Source organism: Ascaphus truei, chromosome 6 (genome assembly GCF_040206685.1).
Source record: "Ascaphus truei isolate aAscTru1 chromosome 6, aAscTru1.hap1, whole genome shotgun sequence".
In the NCBI taxonomy this organism is placed as follows: domain Eukaryota; kingdom Metazoa; phylum Chordata; class Amphibia; order Anura; family Ascaphidae; genus Ascaphus; species Ascaphus truei.
Genome location: NC_134488.1, coordinates 104,808,257 through 104,835,973, shown reverse-complemented (window position 1 = coordinate 104,835,973; position 27,717 = coordinate 104,808,257). Strand labels below are relative to the sequence as shown.

General features: G+C 40.7%; 1 protein-coding gene across 4 annotated transcripts in view; it reads left to right on the top strand.

Moving 5' to 3' along the window:
- The window catches only part of MYBPC2 (myosin binding protein C2), a 74,321-nt gene that overhangs the window by 12,747 nt on the left and 33,857 nt on the right, over positions 1-27,717 (top strand). The window contains exons 2-10 of one of the 4 annotated variants that reach the window (XM_075605531.1): positions 15,547-15,585; positions 17,862-17,891; positions 19,828-19,905; positions 20,680-20,828; positions 21,821-21,938; positions 23,223-23,271; positions 24,108-24,167; positions 25,114-25,310; positions 27,576-27,708. In XM_075605531.1, the coding sequence (XP_075461646.1) occupies positions 15,547-15,585; positions 17,862-17,891; positions 19,828-19,905; positions 20,680-20,828; positions 21,821-21,938; positions 23,223-23,271; positions 24,108-24,167; positions 25,114-25,310; positions 27,576-27,708 (853 nt within the window). Of the gene's footprint in view, positions 1-15,543; positions 15,586-17,861; positions 17,892-19,827; positions 19,906-20,679; positions 20,829-21,820; positions 21,939-23,222; positions 23,272-24,107; positions 24,168-25,113; positions 25,311-27,575; positions 27,709-27,717 lie in introns of all 4 variants that reach the window. The other 3 variants (XM_075605534.1, XM_075605533.1, XM_075605532.1) reach the window with 3 other exon arrangements.

Here is a 27,717-nt window from a genome sequence, read left to right as displayed (position 1 = left end):
ACAACTTGGTTTTCTCAGTCCATTCCATTTGTTCGTATTGGAGAAAGTAGAAATGAGAATGAGAGAAGTGGGAATGGACAAGAATTCAGACATTACTCTGCCTTGGAACTACTGCACGAATATGCTTTGCTAGTGTGGACATATATTTTATATATTGGGACGCTGTTTGGTTTATTTAAAGGTCCTAGGATCCTAAGGGTAACCCAGTCAGTGCACCTCTATTAAAAGCTCGGTGCCTTTGATTAGGATACATGTAGCAGTTCCAATACCCCCGAGACAGTGACCTGCACTTCACATCAGAGACTATGATATGATCTATGTGGTAACAGAGATCCTAGCACGGTGTCACATGATCTCGTTTAGTCCAAGCACATTTCATTAGTATAGTTTGATGCATATCGCTCGGGTTTCAAGAGGCTGTGATAATGAGAGGTTAAGTGCCGAAGAGACGTGTGGATTACTGATGTGAAGGTTTATTCGTCAAAGCTTTTTTCCGGCAAACCTGGCACAATATTTGTACAAAGAAGAACCAAGTTTTCAAACAAAAATCCTTTTAATTTCAGTAGGATACCTATTACAAACCTGATTATGACATTGTTTTCTAATAAAGTTAAATTTGTGGGTCAAATACCAGAGTCGTTGCTGTAAATTGGCGCAATAATACTTACATAAGGCAGCACTATATTTATCAAATAAAGAAATAATCATCCTTTCAATTGGATTTGTATTTTTTGCTATACAAAAAAACTATACTATTTGTAATATGGAACAGACTTCTGTTTGTCTAAATTGACCTCTTCTATCAAATAGATAGAAGCTCACGCTTTGGAGTCATTTTAGAAAGATTTACACCACTCCTTTGAGCTACAAAGTCATTAAATAAAATTAGGACTTTCCCAAGTATGAATAATATTTCATAACTATGGGCGAAGTCATGCAAAAGGGTTATTAATAGCTGGAGATGTGCACCTCTCTCGTTCTCACCATATTTCAGGGTAGGTTCTTCTCTGTCAACTTTGCCAATTGCGCCCCAAACATTTTGGGCTAAAAATGTTCTGTTTGAAAGTTCAAGCAAAACAAAGTCGAGGTGAATTTGGGCAAGTTTGCGTATCTGTTTTACTGGCATTGGTTCTGTAATGACAAAAGAAGATGAAGATAATTTTGGGTTATATTTATGTTTGCAAGATAAGTTCATTATGTTTAATTGAATAACTTCTACGGTACTTAAATGTCCTTACTGCTTAACAATCTTGCCTAGATCCCAAATAATACTACAAACATAAATTTTATCATGTCAACTATGGGGGCAGATTTACGAGTACACCTGCCCCCCAAGTGTGTATTCCCGTACCACAATTCATCATTTCTGCACCTTTAGTTTTGGATTTGTGCAGAGCTAAAAGAACCTGAATATAACTTGTGTTATGGACAGATGATTTGCTGAGTAGCTCCCTTTACTTAGCAACAGCAAACAGCTAAGTATATCTTGGTTGCCTGTTTAATAAACAGCCTGATGCCCTGTTCTCTCTGTCCCAATTAGGAGAGACCCAGAAAGGCAGCAATGTGAGAAGGGGCTTAAAAGGTCAGGCTGGAGGAGGTGGGGGGCTCCATTCAGGAATCGAGACTTTCAGGTGTGGGGTCTTTTTAATTAGTAATGGATACATGGGTTAGGTATTTGTCACATGACTTGATATGGTAGAATAAGACTAGTATGACAGCACATGTATACTTACAGTACCAAGACCTGACATTGGCTGTGTACAAGGATTGCACAGCGTGTGTAAGAGATCCCGGGCTTAGAAAATGTTTCTGTTATCTCTCATTAAGATATCAGTTGATGGCCAAATGAGGCTCACAAAGACTGAGTGAATGCGGATCCCCCTTTTGCAAAGTTTGTGCAAAGTTATTTGTGCTGTATGGCAAATACCAAGATTACTAGTTGTATTGTATAATGTTTGTCTCCAATTACGTGCACTGAATTACACCAGCATAGCCTTAAAGCTGCAGTTCAGGCAATATCCTGCACGTGTGCTTTTTTTAATAAATCAGTTCTGTAGTAAGAAAAAATACTTTTAGCATTTTCTGTTTAAAAAAAACAACAACTTTGAAAGACCAATTTTCTTGTATTCTATTTTAACAAGCATGCTTGTTCCTATAGCAACGATTTACAACCCCCATATTTAAAGATGTCGCCAAACTTCGCCGATCAATAGACGGAGAACGAATTGACCGGTAGCTATGCAGTTCTTTAGGTAATTAGAGATTGCCCACATGAAACTATTGAAGTAAAAAAAAAAAAAAAAAAAGACTGAACTGCAGCTTTAATCATGTGCAAATGTTTAGCTTACTCAGTGCTGGCAAAACATTCTAGCTCTTAGGAGCATTCCTAGAGACACTTTGTTTTAATTGTTTTTTTTTCTAGGTTTGTACAGGGGGCCTCCGGGGCTGAACCGCATTGATTTCAGCTCCGGGACCCCCTGCTTCCCGAGATACTTATCTCAGAAGGTGGTGCCGGTAGCAGCTCTTGCTGGGCTAGTTTGGGCTAATATAATATGGGCTTAAATGTCCCGTGTCCTGCTGGCCAATAGGAAGCTGTGACGTCATCAATTGCCGCTTCCTATTGGCCAACGTGACTTTTAAACCGCAGAGAGATACCAGCACACCCTAGATTTCTCTTTTCAACAAAAAGTGAACTTTTGACTTACAATTATTAGTACATTTGCATTGTAGTGTAGGATGGAACTCTTAGAAAAGACCTTCAATAAATATACAAATAGATTTCTTCTATGTTAATGTTGAATTATGCATATAAAAATAATGAGAAACAAAAAAATGTAGGAAACTTGGTTGTTTCAAATACGATATGCACTACCCATGTCCAATCTAATAATATTGAGACAAACCAAAGGGACTTCTGGTTTATTAAGGATTGAGCCCCACATGTGGATGGAAGGTCCTCTCTTCCTTATAAATATGACACTCCTTACACTCTTTAATCTGCTTGGGTTAAGCAATGATGAGCATTTGGAGTATGTTACAGACTAAGTTCAGAAATACACGTTTGGATCCAGCAAACACACACACACAGACACACACACACACACAGACACACACACACACACAGACACACACACACACACCAACAGCTGCCCCTAGTCTTGGGTATCCCAAGAAGAAGCAAGACGAAGGGAGAGACGAGACCGAGCAAGGAAACCCATCTACTCCTTACTGTATGTGAAGGTTTTTGGAACCCGAGTGCTCTAAACGCATACCAAGTCCTATTTAAACACTGTACAAGGGGTGTGAGGCCAGGAGTGGGTGTGTTATGGGAAGCGTGGGTAGTTATTACATCGCTGCATCTGATGGCTCAGCGTTATGTTAGATTTAGGAGGCTATATTAGGATTCTCTACACAGAGGGCTATTTTATGTAGATATTTCTCAGACTAGATATCTGCTGCAATATGTAAGGCTGTAAATCAACGTCTGTTTTTTTTTTTTCTCTCCCCAATTATGACACCAGTAATAAAAAATAAAGAGGAGCTTTAAAACTGCGGATTTAGAGCCACAGAGAAAAGGCAAGAGATTGAATTGTGTAACACAAAATAAAAGGAAAGTAAAATAAAGGGTCGGTCTGCAATTGTCTGACAAAATCCATCTACATTTCTCACAGTTATCGGCTAATATAACCCCTTGAGTGCTAGGCGGGCCTGCAGCACATGCAAAGCTTTGAGGTGCCTTCCAGCAATCAGGGGGTTCAAGTTTTATGTGACTGCTAAATAAAATACCTGTGTGCACTGAATTATGTAAATGTGTGACATGAGGGGAAAGTATATTTGGGATTGAACAAAAGGAATGATTTGGAACATATATGTGTATCATTTTGAAATAAAGTACCACTTTTTTGATATTTACCAAACTATATTTTTTCACACATTTTTAAAAAAAATAAATTTTCTTTTCATTTACAAAGGTAAATAATAATTACTGTACAGGCATACCCCGGTTTAAGTACACTCACTTTAAGTACACTCGCGAGTAAGTACATCTCGCTCAATAGGCAAACAGCAGCTCACGCATGCGCCTGTCAGCATGTCCTGAACAGCAATACCGGCTCCCTACCTGTACTGAAGCTGTGCGCAAGCGGGGAGACTATAGAGCCTGTTACAAATACATTATTTCCATCAGTTATGCACGTATATGACGTTTGTGTTAAGTACATGCATCGATAAGTGGTAAAAAGGTAGTGCTTCACTTTAAGTACATTTTCACTTTACATACATGCTCCGGTCCCATTGCGTACGTTAATGTGGGGTATGCCTGTACATAAAAAATAACCAAGGGTTGAACGAGCTAGGTGTGTGTTATGGCAGTGTATCCAGTGTGTGAGGCTGCTCTTGGCAGAGGAGTTTACATGTAATGCAAAATGTATCAATCTACATCCTGTTTGTATCTCCCTCACGCCGCGCCCCGTCTGGCTTAGGCTAAGGCCTCGCTGCACGCGCCCGCACGTCCGCCTTGCTTGCCGGCGGCGCGTGCAATTCACTGCACCGCGATCTGCGGTCTGTAGTGAATTTTTTTCCGGCGCGGGGAGCGTGGCCAAAACGGGTGGGAGGGCGCGGCCATGACGTTAGGGGCGGGACCGCCCCACAGCACAGCACTGCAGCCGCCCCTCCGCCCCTCAGCACCCTCAGCTCCTCGGCACTCTCGGCCCCCTCAGCCCCATGGCACCCTCAGCACCCTCACACACACAGGCACCCTCACACACTCACAGGCACTCCCACACACGCACACACACAGGCACACACACACAGGCACCCTCACACACAGGCACCCTCACACACACAGGCACCCTCACACACACAGGCACCCTCACACACACAGGCACCCTCACACACACAGGCACCCTCACACACTCACAGGCACTCACACACACACAGGCACCCTCACACACACAGGCACCCTCACACACACAGGCACCCTCACACACTCACAGGCACCCTCACACACTCACAGGCACTCACACACACACAGGCACCCTCACACACACAGGCACCCTCACACACACAGGCACTCACACACACACAAATACACACGGGGGGTGAATCGGAGGGGGATCAGAGCAGGAGGGGAATCGGAAGGGGGATCGGAGCAGAGGGGGTTGATCAGAGCAGAGGGGGGAAATCGGAGCAGGGGGGTTGATCGGAGCAGGGGGGTTGATCGGAGCAGAGGGGTTGATCGGAGCAGAGGGGTTGATCGGAGAAGAGGGGAGAATCGGAAGGGGGGGGGCGGATTGGCTGCCTTGCGTCACGTGACGCGGCACTCGCCCAAACCACAAGCTCCTTGTAGCTCCGGCTGGTTGACGCGTCACAGCACGCAGTCAGCCACGCCGGAAGGAGCCAGCAGGGACATCCAGACCGGAGGCAGGCAGCTGGTGGACCGTGCCGGCCGCAGCGGGACCAAAGCCTTAGGCTGCGCTTATAGTGCCAGCGACAGCAACGTCGCTTCAAAACAAATGTATTGAAGCCATAGCGTGCGCTTATAGTAAGCGCGACGGCTTGGTCGCTGGAAGTCAATTTGATTTTACCAGCGACCGCGGCGTGATGTCACCGTCGCGTCGCCGGTGACGGCAGTATAAGCGCTGCTCTTGCTTCTTAATAATCATTGCAATCAAATACCAGAAGAGAAAAAGAAATCGAGGAAAACTGGGCTAAGACACAAAGACAGGTAATGAAGAGAAAGTATCAAGTATCAACCATTTGTCGTCTTACCTCTGTGCCCAGGACATACTTGAAAACTAGAGGTAACTCTCAATGTATTACTTCCTGGTAAAACATTTTATAAATAAATAAAATAAAAAGTGATTATACAGTGGTGGCTTTAGGCCTTGCAGGGCCCTTCACCTCAATGTGTTTCTGCTTTGTGTAACAATATATTTTTTGAGCGTACTTTTGATGCAGCACAATAATGTGAGTTTTATAGGTCAAAGAGTATTGTGAATATGTGGCCTGGCTTTCTCAGCGATCACAGCTTGCCACGGAAGCAGGACCCAGGCAAACTGGGTCCCCAGGACAAGCTGGTAATTGCAGATAATGAAGCAGCCGTGGCCATCCGTGGCTGCATCTTCCACAGAGCCGCACCAAAATAATTTGTTTACCGAACTTCTGGGTAAAGTCAGTTTTGCCGTTTAGAAATAAGAAGACTTGCAAATTTTTTTTTATATTTATTTTTTAAACACCCCCTTTTTTGATTACAACCTTGGTGTTATATTTATTGTGCTAGCTGAGAGAGAGAGCACCTATCCACATTGCCTCCTCTAATTTCCCTCCGGTATTCCTTAATCCCCTTGATGTCTGCCTGTCTGCTCGAGTTAGTGTGTGCGGGACCCTAGGTGGCTGCCAATGTTGCCTAATGACAGAGCCTCTGAAGTAGAATGAAGGGTTTAAAATACATATAAAGCAAAAGAGAAAAGGGTAGAGGGATAGATTGGGGAGGTGTAGCAACATAAATGATAACAGTCACACAAAATAACTTGAAAGCTTCGCTTACTTGCCTGTTCTTGCGAGTGACCACCAGAGATGAAGACTGATTTGTTTCTGATTTGCTCTTTGTTTCCATTTGGGGAGAGCTGAGTTCACTCTTGACACCTCCCTTTAGAAATTTTCACTCCTTTTCTGCCAGCGATTAAAAGGATTCCTTGGACTATGGAATCCGTTCTGTCACCTGTTCCCAATCCAATAAAATAGGCTTACAAAATTTAGCAGGCATAAGCATATACTTATGAGCTTGAACAAGCTTTACCAACGCTAGCAGATTTGACTCCTGAGCTATCAGGAGAGCAATAATGACTCAATCTAACATCACGTCATCACACGTTATTGCATTGGCTGAGCTCTAACAGAAAAACATAGGGGCAGATGTATCACCATAAAGAGAGTGCACTGAGAAGTTTGTTTTGATGCATTGCTCCGTTTTCTGCTCGTTTTTCTGTCAAATGTGGGAAAGTGTTTCTTACTGTAGCCCCCTCTCCGGGGACTACTAATTACATAGGAGGTTAATCGCTTTAAGGGGTTAAGTGCATTCCTGATCACATAGGTATGGAGACAGTATCCAGTACATAGTCATGGGGCTGCTAAACCCGGAGCCCAAAGTGTATTCCTAGGTGGTCCATTCGATATGGGGAATTACTAGCTCTATGCAAGAAATTGCCAGTTTATTCCTTACTACAGGAAACAAGTAGAAGTACCTCCCCAGTGTAGGAGTGAGAGCCACCAGGGGAGGAAGTCCAGCATAATATGTTTTGCCATGAGTTCTCCCAAGTCTGATGCATGGCAATACCTGTGGAGCATTTTAGATGGATGTCAAATAAAGCACCTTCATGTTTTTTTAAAAGTTCCAGACAGCCATCCTTTTTTCTATCTGTTTATTCATGCTCAGCCTGCACCAACCTAGCGCCCTGAACACGTATGAGAGATTGCATTGCTCAATGTAAATCGCCAATCTGATGTAACCTCCCTTAGAGCCGGGTAAGAAGGGTTACATTAGATTTCACAAAATTATTAGCCAGAAAAGTTTATGCCATCTCAGACCTGGTGGATTTTTTGTGACGCAAATGCAAGATAAAAAGTAACACGCAGAGATTGATACATCTCATTATAATCCGTGTGTCAGACTCATATAACTGTAACCCCCCCTTTCAGGGATACCTAAGGTAATGATGGACAAGCCCTCTGGCCAACCTGTGAACCCAGGAAGGGATTTATGTGATTGGGTATCAGGAAGGATGATACACAAGAGAAGTAACCAAGAGAGAGACAAGGGGCAGGATGTGAGTTGAGAGGTCAGAGATGCAGCAGGGGGAGAGCGGTGAGGCGTCTCTGTCCCTAGCGGAGCTGATAGGACACAGAGCCACATGGTAGTAGATCAAATCCCATCCAATCACGAGGGAAGAAAAAAGTGCCTCTCAGAGAGTGAGGCAATATTATCCCGTCAGGCAGAAGGTCTGGTGTCTGGGAGTAGTCCGCAAGGCAAGAGGTCCAGGGAATCACTCTGCTACACTTATGTGGTATTAGAAAATCCAAGACGACACCATATCACCCACAAGAAGATCTTCAGCCTGAAAGCTTCAACAGAACCCTGCTAAACATGATGGGAGCGTTGGATACCAGGGAGAAAGGAAAGTGGAGTCAACATGTGCACCACTTAGTGCATGAATACAATTGTACCCGTAATGAAACCACAGGTTACTCCCCGTACTACCTTATGTTCGAGCGTGAGGCTAAATTGACGGTGGACTTGTGCTTCTGTGTTGCCGTTGATGGTACACCCCCCACTACGTACATGCAGTGCGTACAATGACATAAAGAACAATTGTACAAAGCTTATAAGATTGTTGTTAACACCACTGACTCCACAAAGGGAACAAAAGGTGCTATGACAAACGAGTACAGAGGCAGGAGCTACATGTGGGCGACAGGGCCCTTATTCGGAATTTGGGCATACCCAGCAAAGATAAGATCGCAAATCAAAGAAAATCAGAACCCTGTGTCATACTGGAGAGACTGAAGGGATTGCCGGTGGGTAAAGTGAAACCTGAGAGAGGACCTGGGTCATTCAAAACTCATCATAGGAATCATCTACTGCCAATCTGCTATTTTGTGAAATGTCCTTCCTGGGAGAAGACCTCTACTGCAGTCATGAAACCCAAAAGAAGTAACAGACTAAGTAGAAGTCAGGACACATCTCGCGATGCAAATGTTACCTTTACAAGGGAAGAAACTGATGAATCAGAGGAGGAAGATAGGTATGAGGGGGGAAAGAATGTTAGACCAATTGTCCAATATTATGGTCTCCTGTGATACCGGTCCCCCGTCAACTCAGCAGGAATGGTCACAGGACATATCCACAGCTGCCAATACTGGACCCTGAAGCTGAGGAATTTGTCCTTCTAAATCCGTAGTTGAGCGAGGAAGAGATTGAACCCGATCAAAGTCCAGTTAGCTCTCAACGAGGTCATAGTGCTAACAGAGCAGACCATGGCTTGCCTCTAGTATCAGTGTCTGAGACAGACCAAGTCAGGGTCCTAGTAGAGCCATGCTTTGTTTAAAAAGGAAGGTTTTGAATTCCTTTGTGAATGGAAGCAAAACTTCCTGATTTCTTAAAGCAGCTGGGAGATTATTCCACAGTCTTGGGTTGGTTCTTCAAAAGGTTCTCCCTCCAGCTTTATTGACCTTAAACCGAGGCTCAATCAGTTGATGGACGATGGTAGATCTAAGGGCCAGATTGGGAGTTACTATTACTGATTAGGCAGTTCTGAATGTAAGGGGCTAGTCCATGGATAGTCTTAAAGGTAAAAGGAACCATTTGCTCTATCGGGAGCCATTGCAGATCTTGTAATACTGGCGAGCTGTGGTCTCTCCTTGTCTTGCCTGCCATAAGACGGGCAGAAGCATTTTGCATCAACTTCAGGACTTTGATATGATATTATATTTTTAAAGACCCATCATCAGAGAATTGACAAAATCCAGTCTGGAGAGGACCAAGGCCTGTGCTACTATCTGTAGATTTTTTTTGAGAGAAATGCTTTGATTTGTCTCAGTCAATGGATTTGGAAGTAACAGATTTTCACAATAGATGCAATATGAGGCTGATCAATTATGCTTTTGTCAATAATAGCTCCAAGGCGCCTCACCTTCTCTTTCCTTGGGAGGGCGGAGTTATTGATTTTTAGATTGTTGATGGTATTACTCACATCATCTGTTCTTTCTTTAGGGCCTATCGGGAGCAACTCGGATTTGGGGGCATTTAGTTGTAGCCAATCCAACGCCGTCCAATTAGAGATGTCACTAAGGCAATTATTCAGACTATTCACCATGATGATAGGATCGTTGGAGATGTCTGACATGAACTGGATATAATCCGTGTACTGATGGAACAGAATTTATTTTCAACTAATAATGTCCCCTGGTGGTTTCACATATATAATGAATAGATCCGGGGAGATGGCAGAACCCTGAGGGACGGCACAAATCAGCGGGATTGTGTTTGAAAAATTGTCTTTGAGGGTCACTACGGTCACTAAGAAAGGACCCAGTCCAGCACTTTACCTCTCAACCCAACATCCGATTTAGCAAAAGAGTGTGTTCGATTGTGTCAAATGACTCAGGCCGAGAAGGATCAGAGCAGTGGCGCCCCCTTTGTCTACGTTGTTGAGCAGAAAGTCTGTGACACCTGTATGGGTCGTCCCAGTGCTGTCATTTTTTTTCGAAATCCAGATTGGTGGCAGTCTAACAGATTAATTCAGGTTAAGAGGTTCACTAACTGTTTTTAGGGCTAGTTTTACAATGATTACAGATAAAAATGGAATATTAGAAATTGGTCAGTAGTTATCTGTGTTCAGTGGATCGAGGGAGGGTTTCTGTAATAGAGGTGGAATAAATTCTTCCTTTAGTGAGGTAGGTAAAAAGCCTAAAGACAACGAGAGGTTTGCAATTTGGAGAATGAAAGGGGCAAGATCTAACACTGCTTCCTTTATTAGCCAGGCCGGACAAGGGTGCCCTGGACAACTGGATGGTTTGATCCCTCTGATAGTGATAAGGAGCTCGTCAATAGGGATGGATTGGAAGGTGCTCCACCTAGTTTTAGCTGGTTCGAATATGGGAATATCAGATTTGTGAGTTGATAGATTGACAAAAGATGAAAATTATGCAGTTTTGTGTCAATTTTGCTCCAAATTTGCCATATACCTTCATAGCTGAGCTGTATAAAATAAACTAAGATAATTGTAATAAAAGGTGTTATGAAAACAGTGATCGAATTGTGATGGTACTAGGAGGTATGGGTAACCACTATATTTACGTAACTGCAGTGCCACGCCTTTTTTACACACTTACAGCATAACTTTCTTTTTAAAGAATTGGGGACCTTGGAAGAATTATCTCCCTTTTTCTTTATATACAGAGTGAATATTATATACAGTAAATCTTTCTAAGGTAGGTTTTCTTAGAGATGTGCCTCAATGTTTACTAAATTAAGCTCTTTTTCTTTTCAAATCAGACACCGTACAACTACCTTCTTAAACCACTATGAGCATAAAACAAACAACTGGCTATGTATGAGGTCTAATTTTGACGTATTTATATATACAGTACAAATATATATATATATCACAACAGAAAAAGAAAAAAACGGCGCCAACCTAAACCACTATATGAATGACCACATAAAGATGATGAAAAAAACCTATACTGTACAAAATGGGGAAAGATAATAATACATGCACAATACACAAAAATAAAAATAAAAGTAAAAATATCAGATGAAAAGTCCAGAAAAAGATATAAATAAAAAATATACAAATCCTAAAAAATGCTCCAATTTGCTATCCAAAAGAGTCTCTGCAGCCCGAATCAAGGAACACCACTTCCTTGAAGATATCTATAGAAACACAGAAAAAACAGGCGCACTCATAGCGTAAAAAGGTATAACAATATTTATGGAGCAAAGGATTTAAAAATGCACACTCACAAACATAGCTTAATAAAAAGCAATTTTGAGTATAACTCAGCCAGCCAGCCAGACGCAGGAACCCGGTAACGGATAACTTCAGTGTCCGGTGTAGATACACTGCAGCAGCCTCTGTGGACGCCTCCGCAGCCTGGGGAACACGAGGGACGCCACCTTCCTCAGTGACGTCAGTGGATTCAACCGGAACAAGTTCACATGAGTATAACTGGTGGACGGCTGAGATAAATGTTTCCAAAAGAAACAAGAAATGCTGTAGCAAGCCAGTGAGTGTATATCTAATAAAACTGGGAAATACACCTCCACATAACACTCTCTACGCGTTTCGTCTCAAAGAGACTTCATCAGGTGAACTCCTGATGAAGTCTCTTTGAGACGAAACGCATAGAGAGTGTTATGTGGAGGTGTATTGCCCAGTTTTATTAGATATACACTATGTGTGTCTATTTCTCTATATCCGCATAATATCCTGCTGCCTGTGAGCCTGGGAGAAATTGGGAATATCCTGCCGTCAGAGACCATATAAGAAGTACCCTGACTCCTGACGTTTCCCTACTACAGTTTGGTTAAGCTGATTAACCGAGTTGCCTGTTTTACCTTACTAAATGTGAGTGCATTACCATCTCTATCTATATCGAATACATACAGAATTACACTATTGTGTTTTCTATTTATTTTTATATCATCTGGATGTGAGTGCGCATTGGATATATTTCTATGTGTAATGTGTTTGGTGAAATAATTGCCTCATTATCACAGTTCTTTGCCATAACAATGAGCAATTGGTTGCCAAATTGTAGCCACACTTACATAGTTAGGGAATATTTCATAATATGTATTTAGTATAACTTTTTTAATTATGGTAATAAGGCTTAATACATATTTTGTGAATGCTGCATGGTATATCCCTGGCTCTCAGGACTTGACAATGACACTCTTTGCATCCAATGAATTGAAGTGGATACACCTGTTTTCAGTGACAACAATACTCACTATATACTTGCATGTATAATGGTCCGTTCTAATAACAACGGCACTAAATTTGTGCTTGAGCTCCTTGATTTGTCATTTCTTCTCTGAATTGTATATTCATTGGTAAGCAGCCTACTTCGGCTAAAATTAAATCACTTGGGGGCCTATGCTGAGAGCAGCGGTATCGGAAATAGCGGCATGTTTTGGCGAAATCTGCCTTTAGAAAGTCAGGTTTTGGCGAGGTGAGAAAAAAGCGCCATTTTTTTTTTATTTGTAAATCTCGCCGCGCGGGTGGCGAGAACCTAAATCTCGCCAGTTTTAAAAAGGTCCGTATTCAGAAAGGCACGATCGCCATCTAGCGGCTCTTCGCGCCAATAAAATGGCGCGATATTCAACAATTAGCTCCGCCAACAAAAGTTGGCAAGAAGCTGGAGCTCGGCAGCCATAGGAAAGAAAAAAAAACGCGATTATTTTCTAACACATTTCAGCAGCGCACATCTCTCAGTTTTAAACTCGCCACACGCATTCATGATATATATTGCAGATTTCGCACCTTTCTGCATATAGAGAAAAAAACTCGCCATTACAGGTACATTTTATTACCCTCGCCAATTATTTACAGCGCTGCTCTCTGCATAGGCCCCTTGATTTTGAAGTAGCAAAAAAACAGCCCTTTCCATTTATTTCAAAGTACTTGTATCTGTTTAAAATACTGACATTTTAGTTCTATGTTATCACAAACCCCCTCCTTATTTATAGTGAGACGCTGTGTAACACAGAGTTAATAATGATTAATTTCCTTCAATCCACTACAACAGAAGTTAAAGCAATCTTTAGAAGTTTAAAGCAATCTTTACAGCGTGCTACCCAACTTCTCACTATATTGAATAAGGGACACAGTTTTGGACACAACTTGGTTTTCTCAGTCCATTCCATTTGTTCGTATTGGAGAAAGTAGAAATGAGAACGAGAGAAGTGGGAATGGACAAGAATTCAGACATTACTCTGCCTTGAAACTACTGCACGGATATGCTTTGCCAGTGTGGACATATATTTTATATATTGGGACACTGTTTGGTTTATTAAAGGTCCTAGATGAGTTCTCCTGATGAAGTCTCTTTGAGACGAAACGCGTAGAGAGTGTTATGTGGAGGTGTATTGCCCAGTTTTATTAGATATACACTCACTGGCTTGCTACAGCATTTCTTGTTTCTTTTGGAAACATTTATCTCAGCCGTCCACCAGTTATACTCATGTGAACTTGTTCCGGTTGAATCCACTGACGTCACTGAGTTCTCGCGGCACCTGGAGCTGAGTACTCACTGTGTGACGCAGGATTGAGAGGAAGGCGGCATCCCTCGTGTTCCCCGGGCTGCGGAGGCGTCCACAGAGGCTGCTGCAGTGAATCTACACCGGACACTGAAGTTATCCGTTACCGGGTTCCTGCGTCTGGCTGGCTGAGTTATACTCAAAATTTCTTTTTATTAAGCTATGTTTGTGAGTGTGCATTTTTAAATCCTTTGCTCCATAAATATTATTGTTATACCTTTTTACGCTATGAGTGCGCCTGTTTTTTCTGTGTTTCTGTATATATATATATATATATATATATATATATATATATATATATATATATATATATGACTCATTTTGAGCCTGTGTTTCTCAGCCTCAATGTGGTCTGGCCCATGTATTCTGTCTTATTCTGTTATGTGAAGCAATAGGACAAGCTATAGAAACATTATACAATGTTATTATCGGTTGTATCAACTTCTGCGTGTAGGGGCACCACTTATTTTCATTGTACAGTACCTGCAACAAAAAATCTCTGCCAAGTCTGAGGTTGTGTCATTGTTGTTGGAAAACTGACCTGTATCCAAAAAAGAAAAAAGCAAGTTTCTCAAATATGATTTACCTGCAAGTGAAACTAAAGTTTAATGTGCTTCAAGATGCATTCTGCGGGGGTTATTCACTAAAGTGCATTAGTGCCGGTCAGGAGGTAACGCATGGAAACCCTTATTCAAGTCAATGGGAGTTTCTGCATCTTGGTGTCCAATTGGCCCAATCGCACTTTAGGGAATCCCTGGGTGTGAGAGCCTGACAGGTCCTATAAATACGTTGTAGTAAATACTGGGCCTTATTAATACCGATTCACCCACACCCATGTATAAAATAATAATTAATGGTATTAATGTTGCACCATTCAAATACAATGCCCTTTAAATGTATACCTCAGGTGTGTCCGTGCAGTCACCACTGGTACCCGCTATAGAGTAGGTTTTTATTGGTCTTTATTCTCCTATAGCGTAAATATTCTACTTAGTACTATAGAAATAAATTCTGGTTAAACAGGGGTACATATTGCCATTATTACTATTGTGCACGGCATGGATTGATGAAACAAGTGATTTCAGGCAGTGTGAGCGATATCATTTTCTACTCAACACTATATATTTTAATCTCTATTCTAGCATCTGTCCGCATACGGTTTTTATGATATATATATATACTGTATGTGTGCTATATAAAAAATAATATTTTCGTATTTTGCATGAAGTAATGGCAGCCTTAACGTGTAGAAGTTTGCAAACAGTTTTTAAGGGCTACCATTAATACAATTAAAAAAAAAAAAGATAAATAACATTAATGACATGTGAACATGCTAACTAAATGGTGATCACAGAGGTTTCACAAGTCCCCCTCTACAAAATGAGGGATATGTGTCATGTGTTGCCAACAGAGACAGGTGCAGATTTTGACTGTCACTTTGCATCAAGGCACCCAGTGTATTGGAGCAAATTGCACTATCTTGACACATATACTGTCGTCTTTCCATCATTTTTGATTTATTGTACAAATGTTCTACATGTTGATGTGTAAATGGATAGACATAAAGAGCCATGTTTACTAAGCGGTGCAGACAAGTCACTTGAATGGGCTGTAACATGTCCTTGGGTGGAAGGAGGTGACATGGCATAGCACCGCTTAGGAAACATAGGCCACGTGGGATAATGTGTCCTTTAATTTTTACTTCTCAACCTTTTCCCTAGCAGATAAGAAGGGAGTGACTCCTCCGAAAGAGGCCCCAAAAGGTAAGGTCACACTGACTTTGTTCGTATCAGTGTACACATGATTTACAAACTAGTTTGACTCCCCTTTAACAGTGAGTATTTTTAAGTTGTATGTTTTAATGCACTTGACGGTATTGCACACACCTATCATTAGGATGAGCTCCTTGCCACTAATGGTGCGATCTAAAATATGTGTTACCGATAATAAGAACATCATTGTGCCAGCCTGTCTTTATATACATAAGGTTTTGCATTTTAGCCGATCACAAAACAGAAATGTCCGTTGTAAACATAATAAAGTATTTTATGTCACAGTTTTTATTCTAATAAAAATGCCTGCGGATGTGTAAAGCTCCTTGTATTTGTGTTAATTGTACTGCTGCTTTTATAGGGAGGCTACCTGCCGATGCGCGGTTTGTCTTTACATGTTTGTCTCGTGTTATATCTGTAGGTTCAATTTTGTATAATAGTGACCCTTCGAAAAAGGGCAAATTGTCTGTCTATGCCGTTGTGTGTGTGTGTGTACTGTAATTGTGTGCTGTGATTGTTAGCTGAGCATGATCCTTCAGCTGTGTCCGGCTCGTATCCCACTTTTTTCCCTTCTCCGTTTGTGTCTAAGAAATTATCTGAGTGTGTCAAATATCTCATAGGGATATAAGGGGACAAGAGTACAAAGCTGACTCTGGAGGGTAGTAGCCTCAAGAGAAGCGTGAAAAAATAACTTCTTCAATTAGACTGTAGAATAAGCATGGGACAGCCACACCACCAAAGTGGTCATCGCAATTTGAGCAATGTTGTATATACAAGGTCTCCAAAAGGAACCAAACGGAGATCAAAACATTGTTTGAATGACTTGGATAAAATGCTGTAGGACAAACATAGGGAATAGTCCTTGTCGTCGTTTGTTTTCTATGTTTCTGTATATGTTTTGTTTGTATTATTATTGGAAATTGTGTCTTTGTCTACAAAAAGTATCGCTTTCCCTAGCAACAACAGAACATTTGGTGATAGTAATGCAAAGTAATGGTAAATTAAGAACGATACCGCAATAATGAAAAAAGTATTAGTAGTGGAATACTATTGTAGCCCAGATGTTACATTGGCACATTACCTCAATGGGATTCCTTTATGGTGTTATGGATTTAGATACAACTTTGACCGCACACCCATAGCATGAAAAACATTTAACCTCATGGCTTACAGCAGGGGTTCTCAACTCCAGGCCTCAAGATCCCCGACAGGTCAGGTTTTAAGGATATCCCAGCTTCAGGTGTCTCAATCAGTGGCTCAGTGGAAGATTGAGTCACCTGTGCTGAAGCAGGGACTGATTGAGCCACCTTGCCGAAGACAAGGTAGGAGACATTGCAGAGGCCTCACACTATCTCCTAGCATTTAATTTAAATACAAGGGGGAAGAGCGCTGGGCCTCTGCAACCTCCGCGCCCCCATGAAAGATCTTGCACCCCCCACTTTGCGCACCCCTGCCTTACAATATCCTTCATAATTTACACCCCTTATCAGATTAGCAGAACTAAATATCATAGGAGATGTGCTAGCTAAGGACTGATGTGATTCTATTTTTAGTTTACTATCACTTTGCATTCGAGAGCAAAATGCAGTTATTGTTAGACCAGTAGAAGTGTTGGTGCATACATCAGTGTGATGTTTACCTGTGTATGGGAGAGGCACCTGCTGAGCATGACTTTCCATCAAAACATTTGTGTTCTGTGTACATGAGCAAAGCTTTCATGATTTGTGGACTTCGCCCATTCTGTGTGTTCAGCTCTGTTGATTTGTTCCATGTAACGTACAGTACATGTAATTGTTCCATGTAATTGAACAGTGTTCAATTAGCTTGGTGGTTTCTTGTCTCATCTCAGCGCATGAACATGTTGTGTGTTGTAGTCTCTGCCTGCCATTCTATGTGGGTGTGTATCTGTCTTCTCTCCTCTTTGTGCATGTTTGCCTGTTAAAATTGTAGAACCAGCATCATGCAAGTCATCGGAGATCCAAACGCTTGACGTGTTGGGAGGAGCTGTTGAAGAGCCATTTTGGAATGGGTATGAAGGGTATCTGGTGTCACTATGAGGCACATTGAACGAAAACCTCACCATGACAGAAAATCAGTGGTCCTTCAATATGATGCAGCCACGTTATTTACAGTTTTCCTTCAACAACCTGACTCTTCGTCATGTAACAGTAGGATAACCTGGTACTGCACATGGTACACAATGAAATACATAGCATCTGTTTTCTGTACTTGTTCACCAGTGTCTATTTTCATTCTTTGATTTACAGAGGCCCTTGATGAAGAGTTACCACCAGATGGTAAGTTTTGAATGTACAGAACCATAATAATAGTCACCCGGACTGTTAGAAAGCATCTGCCCACTTTTATACAGCTGGAGAAAACGAGGACAACATCATGCAGCAAATAAAGATGGAAGTCGCTGGAAATATGTAGATACATTATACCTGTCATGTGCAACATGCCTAAATGGTGCTGAATATTAGACTTATGCCACTTCAGATCTGGCATTAGGAAAAAAACAATGATGCAGAAGATGACACATATGAATATAATATGTCGTCCATGTTACTCCTCTTCAACTCCCCCGACTGACACTCTGAAACCAATCATCCAACAACCTCAAGAAGAAATAATATTTTCCTTGTGCACATCTTCACAATGGTATTTTCTCTCCCAGTGAAGACTACAGCATGGAGGCACTTGGCCACTTGTATGAGATTGTAACCCCTTGACAAAAACAGAGCGACACCACTGCTCGATTTCAGATACAAGACATCAAGAAATGTTACCTCATATTTTAAGAAGGCATTGAGGACTTGAAGCTGAGGAAGGGTGGGGTTGTCCCCCCACCCCCTGAAACATTGTGGTTGCTTTTGTATCTGCACAGAGGATTGAATAAACAATTGCGGTATGATACCACTGAAGAGGTTACCCCTTGTATGTAGTTGTCGTTTTCTCTATTTGAAGACCTTAAGTATGGGGACTGCTATATTTAACAGAAGAACCAGATTACGACCTCCATTGAGCTAGTTGAAGGACTGTTGCTTTACACCAAGATCCACCTTGATGAAGACTTTCCACCGGGTGGTACGTTTTGAATGTACAGAACCACAATAGTCATCTGGACTGTTAGAAAGCACGTGCCCACTTTTATACAGCATCACCATGAGCTGAAGAAAACGAGGACAACATCATGCAGCAAATAATACGAGATATCAAAATGTTTTACCTCCTATATTTTAAGAAGGCATTTGGGGACTTCCAGTACTGGGACTGCTATATTTAACAGAAGAACCAGAGTACGGCCTCCATTCACCTAGACTGTTGCTTATCACCAAAATCCACCTGTCCAAAGGACATCATTGAAACGTGACTGTTCCATACATGCTTTATATAGCAGCAGAGGGTCAGAAAAATAAATCACATTATTAAACAAACACAAAATCACTCATGTGATGAAGATACGAGACACTGGTTGCATGGAGGATCTCCAATTACTTTGGACATTGTCATGGAGGAAGCTCTCTTCCATTCTGTGTATGACATTTTAATACACTGATCAATCCTACACAAGGAAGAACATGCAATGCAACCACTTGAATAATTATTTAAGCCCCACAACTTTGATGAATAAATTACCTGGTCCTGCGGTTTTTCTTCTAAAACATGACGCTGTTTATTAAGTTTTTGTAAATATGTTGATTCAATCCTTGTTACCCTATTGCTTGCTTAATAAACAATATTGATCTGACTGGAAAAGAAAGTAAAGATAATTAATTGACAAATATAAAGGACCTTAAGTCTTATCTCATGCCCCCAAATAAAATGTACAGTATGTTCTAAACGATGTCATTTCTGAATTCTTTAAGGCTTCAACAAATAGTTAGTTACTACCTTAGAATTGTTGGAATTGTAATGGATTCCACTTTCCTCTTGCAACTTAATATCCATACTATAGCAATATATAGTACATACTATTTTGATTGTATTGCTTTCAAGCTCTACTTTTAAAATTCACGGTAGTGGTCAGTAGTACACAGCCTCCCCCAAAATATTATTTTACACAAATTCCTCCCGAACCCAGAAAATGACATCTAAAACCTGCTGAGAGGACTTCAGCTGTAACACTTAGAGGTAGCATACTTTCTGCCAGTAAATAACTTATATTGATAGTCTGAGAAATTATTTGATATTTCTTAAGATTAATGTGCCTTCAATGTGTTTTACATTTAGATACGAAGCCTGAAGACCGTGCCCCAGAATTAACAGGACTGTTCGTGCAGAAACCGGAAAATATTAATATAGAGAGCGGTATTTATTTCTTATTACTTTTGTATATGCTGTTACCCTGATATATCCTGTATACATTTCCTGTTTCGGCTCAGTCACCATATTTACTTACCTGATTTGCTTAATTCTTTAAGTGAGTTAGGTAATTGGAAGCTAATACCAGTAAATTAACATTATGGTAAGAGAAAGGATTTCTTTTTTTCTTGTATATAAATGTCGTATCATCTTTTAGAACAGGGTTATGGAACAGTATAATATGAGAGACATAGTCGGTCACACTTTTCCTGGAGACCTTCTAAATACAGGCCAAAGGCCCATATTTACCAAGTAGTCGGTATGAATTGATAACTTTTTAAAATCCCACTGAATACAACATAAGTAAATAAATAAATAAGATAATGTGCAACACGAAAGGGAAATCCATGTCTAAACAACTGATGATTCAAACAAGAGGCTGAAGTAGTTCTGAAAGAATATATATATCATATTATAGTACATATGAATTGCTTTCATGCTGGTCCCACAAAATATATTGTTTTATCCTTACAATCTTGTGTCCTCCAGGGATAATGCTAGAATCAGGCACATATCAACTATATATCCATTGTCATGTTGCATCTGCACATCTGTAATCATCTGCGCTTGGTGAAGTATCCTTCCTGTGGTCTGGTAGCAAACTATATGAACTATAGAAACTTTTATCTCTGACAACAGTGTCACAGCTTAAGGACAGTAGAAGAAAAAGGTCCAGCATTATTTATTATAATGACGTAATTTTGTACCCTCTTTTCACAGGAAAAGATATTTTACTCTTTGCTAGTGTGGATGCCAGCCAGCTCGCTGCAAAACCTTCAATTAAATGGTTCAAAGGCAAATGGCTGGAACTGGGAAGCAAGAGTGGGACACGTTTCCAGTTTAAGGAAACCTTTCACAAGGATAAGAAGGTGAGTCTTGGTGATTACATGATGCGGAATCCAAAGAGATGAGTTCGAAAAGAGTTTGTGTGTTAGTGCCAAATTATTGTTGCCTGACGAAAGTTCCTTTTGTGGGCTATCATTGGTTGTGAAGTAATATAAATCAATAGAACACCTTGACTTGAACATGGCTCCAACTCAAAGTCCTTTGCTTCTTATTTCCAACTCTATCTTCCTGATGACTACTGCTCTTTTCTAATTAACAAGACTGGAAGAAGAAGACATTGTAGCTGTTTTTTCCCCATCGTGTTAAGAGAACCACGAATGGTTCATTGAGTCCACTTGACTTGAGATTCACATCAATTTTATAGTCACAAAAAAATTATAGAAACTTGCAATACATTGTAATATGTAATTTTCTGGTGAAATGGGTCCATTCAACAAAAGTCTCCATTGAGGCATCTCCGCTTAACCCTGATGTTTTAGCCCAAATTGGTAGGACCTCAGGATCTGTTCTTTTATTTTCCATATACTATATGTGAGGCCAATCGTTTTACCAGCAGCACACTTCTAAAGGTAGGAGCGCTGTAATATATACAGTCTTCCACAAATGTTAGGCCAATTATTTTCCTTGCTGCAAACTCCATAAGGGCATTTATTCATAGTGTTACTGATACATTGTGTCATAGGGGTAGGTTATTGGCTCGCCTGGTTTCTGCTTTTCAGAGCAGTTCCTTGGTGGTGTATGGCTCCTCCTTTCAGGACAGAGCCCCTACCAATACTCCAATTACCATAAAAGTATAATATACCTCATTGGCAATTTAAAAAAAAAAAATCCCAAACCAAAAGAAATAGATTTCCAGCAAAACCAAAAAACACACAATTGTTTTACAACCAAAGCACCAGTGATAGCACTTACGTTTATTAAGCAACATTAAACATTACAATACTAACTACCTTTACAATTATTAATCCAATTATTTAATGTTGTATCTGTCTTGATCTGTTATGGTATCTCACAGGTATATGATTATGAACTGAAGATTGTTAAAGCAGTGGCAGCAGATGTCGGTGGCTATAGATGTGAAGTAACTTCCAAAGACAAGTGTGACAGCTGCTCCTTCACTATTGACGTGGAAGGTATGAATTGAAAATAAGGGGCGGTCAAACAACAAACTTTACACCTCTTACATAAACCTTGGCCCCCTGCAGACGCATTTACCAGAACACCTGCCTACTGTCTCTGTACGTTCTTCCTACCTACCAATAAGATTGTAAGAAGAAGGGACTCCTCTTCCTAAATGTTACTTTTATGTCTGAAGCACTTATTCCCAATTTGTGTTCTTTATTATTTATATGATTATGTCACGTGTATTACTGCTGGGAAGCGCTATGTACATTAACGGCGCTATAAAAATAAAGACATGCATACAAGACCAACTTACTAAGGATGACCCCTCACACTTACCTGCCAATGTATACACCTAGTTCTACCAGATGAGCTAGACTGCAAGTCTATTCAATATGCCAAACACTTCACCAAACAGTACCCATCACATGTCTACTGGTTACTTGTATAAAAACAAAAACATTTATTGCCTTTGTTGTGTTGCACAGTACATTGTGCAATGTCACAGGCACAAGTAATCCTTGCAAGCACAATCTTAACTTGCCCATGTTCATATTCAAGTCAGACCAGGGATTCCCACAGGGCTAAGTAACATATCTTGAAGTGGATCCACTATGGAGGCATTAAAAACCTAAAACAGCTGTAGAGTAAACAAAATGTATTCAAGGGAGAGGCTTCAGAAGAAAGCAAACAATGGCAGAAATCATCATAAAAGGATCTTATAAACATCTTGGTTCATATTAACCAAGCTGTTATTCCAGAAGATATTTCCTGGTTGCGGCGGAAGCTTATGGGACTTTTGTTGATTCATTATAATAAATACTCTATTATTATTCATTTATCATTGCTTGGCTTTGTGTGTGCTCACGTACAGACATGTACAGGCATACCCCGGTTTAAGTACACTCACTTTAAGTACACTCGCGAGTAAGGACATATCGCTCAATAGGCAAACGGCAGCTCACGCATGCGCCAGTCAGCATGTCCTGAACAGCAATACCGGCTCCCTACCTGTACCGAAGCTGTGCGCAAGCGGGGAGACTATAGAGCCTGTTACAAATGCGTTATTTACATCAGTTATGCACGTATATAACGATTGCAGTACAGTACATGCATCGATAAGTGGGAAAAGGGAGTGCTTCACATTAAGTACATTTTCGCTTTACATACATGCTCCGGTCCCATTGCGTACGTTAATGCGGGGTATGCCTGTATGTATTGAGTAAGCAGAAGGTCTAATTGGGGAGATCAGAGATTATTAGACGTGTTGGTAAGTTTCTTCACTTCTTTTGCAGCGGCGGCGGTAGCAGATGAAGGAAATATTTTGCAATCTTTCAAAAGGACGTAAGTATGCAATCTTCAAAAAAAAATGTTACCATGTTTTTAGACAATAGCATTCAGGGATTAAAGCAGCAGTCCAGGCTGCCGTTTTTTATTTTACATTTTTTTCTCTTTAATATATGCATCTATCCAATCCACACAATGATAAGAAATGAGCTAAATTGACGATCGATCCATTCTCCTGTGATAGATCGGCGAAGATTCGGCTCGGGGGTTCACTAAATGGCTGTCAGTGCAGCAGAAGAGGACCAAAGATGCAAAGTACAGTGGGGAAGATCATGTGGCCAGGCAGTCACTAGATACAATTGGTGCAATGCTAGAGAGAGAGAGCACGGTTCAAAAAGGGGTGTGCCAGAGCCTGTTTCAGAAGGGGAATGAGATGTGACTTTGTAAATGGTTGCTATAGGAACAAACAATGCTTATTTCATTATAATACATTAAAAATGTAATTCAGAGTTGTTAACAAAATATGCTACAAGTATTTTCTCATCGTACAGAAATTATTTATTTAAAAAAACACACATGTAGGATATTGGTTGGTCTGCAGCTTTAAAGACCATAAAGAGATTTGTGTGATTCTAGATTACACTGTACTCTTGCATTAGGAGGGAAACAAGTTACATTTTAGTTCATTATATTATTTGCTATGGAGGGTTCTAGCACGATGGCTAGAATATTGAAACGACATGTCGAGGTACGCATCCATGTTTTAGTAAATTCATGAAATACAACATGTAGTTCAACATGAATGTTAAATTGGTCCTAATTGCTTTGTTACTGTGATAGATTCAATCATTGCTCTTATCTGTTCTCTAAATGTGTGAACTGTCTACTTTTAGAGGCGATACGAAAGATGAAGGTGCTGGGGAGCTCGACTTTAGTGCGCTACTCAAGAAAAGGTAAAATACATTTTTTTAACAGTAGGTTGCAAAATGTGCATGGATGGACCCAAATTAAGAATGTGTAGGTACAATGTCAGTAATATGAATATCCCTGGGTAATCTGTTAGATTCCAGTGCTTCTGCAGAAGATTTGATCATAGTGAATTTAGAAATTTAGAACATGCAGGTAACTTTGAGTGATTCTTTATTGTCTCCTATAAATCCTTCAAAGGCCGCGCTTGTAGTCCCGGCGACGGTGACATCATGCTGCGGTCGCTGAAAAAGTCAAATTGAAGTGACTTCCAGCGATCGTGACCAAGCCGTTGCGCGTCACACCGTCGGGTCGCTCCTACTATAAGCGAACGCGATGGAGTCAATACTTTTGTTTTCACGCGACGTCACGTCGCCGGGACTATAAGTGTGGCTTTAGGCCACACCCATACTTAGCGTGACCACGCGCGTGACTGTGCACACGGTGCGGACAAAAGGCCGGGCCTCTATGAGGCAGGACATAGAGCACGACAAAGTGCGACTATTGAGCAGACAAAATAATTTTATTTTGCGTCTCCCCCTAGGTCACAAATCGCCTATGTGGCAGGCGCACGTTACATCATGCACTCCGTCGCGCGCGCCTAGTATAGCCTCAGCCTAATAGTGAACATAGTTCACAATGAGTCCTTACAACTGTGTAGTTTTTAATGTGTTGTACAGATTGAATTGTTTTTCCTCTGGTCACTAGTTAAATCCCAAGGGTCTCCAATAGAAGCCAGCAAACTAACAAGATGGCTACTTGCTGCCCATTCATGCAAAAATACTTAAGTTCAGCACTGTTACAAAATTACTACCAAGAACACCTTTTAGGAGAGGATGGACGAAGCTTCCAAAAATCTCCCATGTGTCCCCCAGTTGCTATAGTTTGATGCATATGGTCGATGTTCAACATCTTTGACTTTCCTTCCTATAGAGTGGAAGAAAAGAAAAAAGAAGAAAAGAAAAAAGATGAGGATGGCATGGAAGGAATTCCCCCAGACGTCTGGGAAATGTTGAAGGGTGCCAAGGCAAGCGAATATGAAAGAATCGCCTTTCAGTACGGAGTTACCGACCTCCGAGGCATGCTTAAACGGCTCAAGAAGGCCAAAGTGGAGCAGAAAAAAAGTGACGGTAACTACAGTGAAAAAAAGGTCTTCTTTGTATGCCTGTCGCAACACTTGGTGTAATCATCAAATTCGTTATGGCTGAGAGTTTAAGTGATGATAATTATTAGGTGATCTGACACTGGCAAATCTTCATCTTTTGAAGTCATCAACATTATACACTCTGTACCCCTTCCCCCCCCCTTTTTTATTTCTGTACTCCTGATTTGTATGAAAAATGAATAAAAATTGCGTTAAAAAAAACCAAAGCAAAAAAAATATATACTGAATACAAACTTCATTTAGTTCCAGTCGCATACATAAATAATATGACATATTTAACAGATGATGCATTAACTTATATTTCAAAGTTGTGGACACTGTATAAAATATTACTTAAGAACTAGAAGACAAGGACACCCTTTTGACAGCACTCGTTGTAATTGAAATGTAATGATGAATTAATTAATACATAATGCTTTATTATTCTCATATAAAATAAATGGTGAAATGTTAAAGTGATAGACAACTAACATTGGGGACGCAACATATAAGACAAACTAAAGTGCTCTATACAAAAACTGAAACATAGAGGAGAAGGATGAAACCAGACTGCTTGATAGCACAAATTGTGAGAAAACAGCCCCCTAGTACAGCAATGAAAATGGTTAAAAAGCCTGTATAGTCAAAACAGGTAACAAAGGACTGACCATGGAATTAATTAACTAATGTATGGCATATGAAAGTAAACTCGCTAATACACAGATGGTCCAGACAAAATTATGTCAAATAGTATAATCAATGTTGCCAAAGTATCAGGGCCCATATAGGAAGATAGGAGAAAGGAAGAGGCACACACATTGTAGTGGAATCAAACCGGTGTAAGGTCTGAGGAAGGGACTGCTTGTCCTGAAACGTTACCATTGTTAGCTCTGATGCATTAATACACTTGAAATCATTTGATTCCACTACAATTTGTGTGCCTCTTCCTTTCTCCTATCTTGCTATTACTTTGGATCCAGCTTTGGGACGCCCGGATCAACGGAAGGTGAGCACCAAATGTAAACTCCTTGAAAAACTTTTTCTTTAAAGCAGTGGTGTGCCACCTATAATCTCCTTTGTAGGGCCCATATAGGGATATACAACATGCCAAAGAAAGACTAAAGCAAAATGAATAAATCTCCTGTTAGATGCAAATACAGGGATACTTCAAGTGAATAACATGCATAAGAGCCTACAAAATGGGCCCTGATACTTTGGCAACATTGATTATACTATTTGACATAATTTTGTCTCACTATTTGTGAGTTACTCTTCTGCTATCAAGCAGTCTGGTTTCATCCTTCTCCCCTATGTTACAGTTTTAGTATAGAGCACTTTAGTCTGTCTTATATTTTGCGTCACCAATGTTAGTTGTCTATCACTTTAACATTTCACCATTTATTTTATGAGAATAATAAAGCATTATGTATTAATTAATTCATCATTACATTTCAATTACAACGAGTGCTGTCAAAAGGGTGTTCTTGTCTCCTAGTTCTTAACTTCCCCTTCTCCCCTTTTGCACAGTTGTTACTACATTTCACTATTACATTATAGGCTGATGCGAGAGTCACTTTCCCCTTCCCCTTCCCTATTTGTAAAATATTACTTAGCAGCAATATTACCTTGTGCAGTGGGTAAAAGTTGAAAGGGGTCTGCCCCCCAGTAGACCCCAGGCTACTATTACCCAATTCACAATTGCTCACCCTAGTGTAGGAAGCAAGTAGCCCCTCTTGCAAAAATCTAGACATTTGGGGGTGAAATCTGCAGAAGAGAAATCATTTTTTACGCATACAAATTATTGCAAACACTTTTGCAAATATCCAAATGTATTTAAAAATGTTCAAAAATGCCAAGAAAACTGCAAGATGTTACCAGGAAGTAATACATTGAGAGTTCCCTCTCGTTTCCAAGTATGTCCTGTGCACAGAGCTATAACAATACGTGGACGCATTAAATGAACAGAGGTTATACAGTCAATTCACAGACATTTCATGGAGAGTTAGAGCCCGAAAATTTGGTACAGGGGATAAAAGGACAGGTGAGTTTCAGATTAAAATAAAGCAGCTTTAACATCAGCAAACGTCTCACACCCTTTAGCTGCCCTTCGGCTGTGCCAAAGGCTGTCTGCCTTTTGGACGATACAGATGTAGACAGAAGGGGTTCAGATTGAATGCAAATGGAAGAGGGTTACCCGTGGAGAGGAAGCTTAGTGGTTTGATTGTCTTGTGTTTTCTTTTTCCCTTTGCAGCCTTTACAAAGAAACTGGATGATTGCTACTCAGTAGACAAAGGCCATAGGATCAAGCTACAGGTGGAGGTCAGTAACCCTGATCTTCCAGTGAAGTGGCTGAAGAATGGGCAAGAAATACGCCCCAGTGCCAAGTAAGTAAC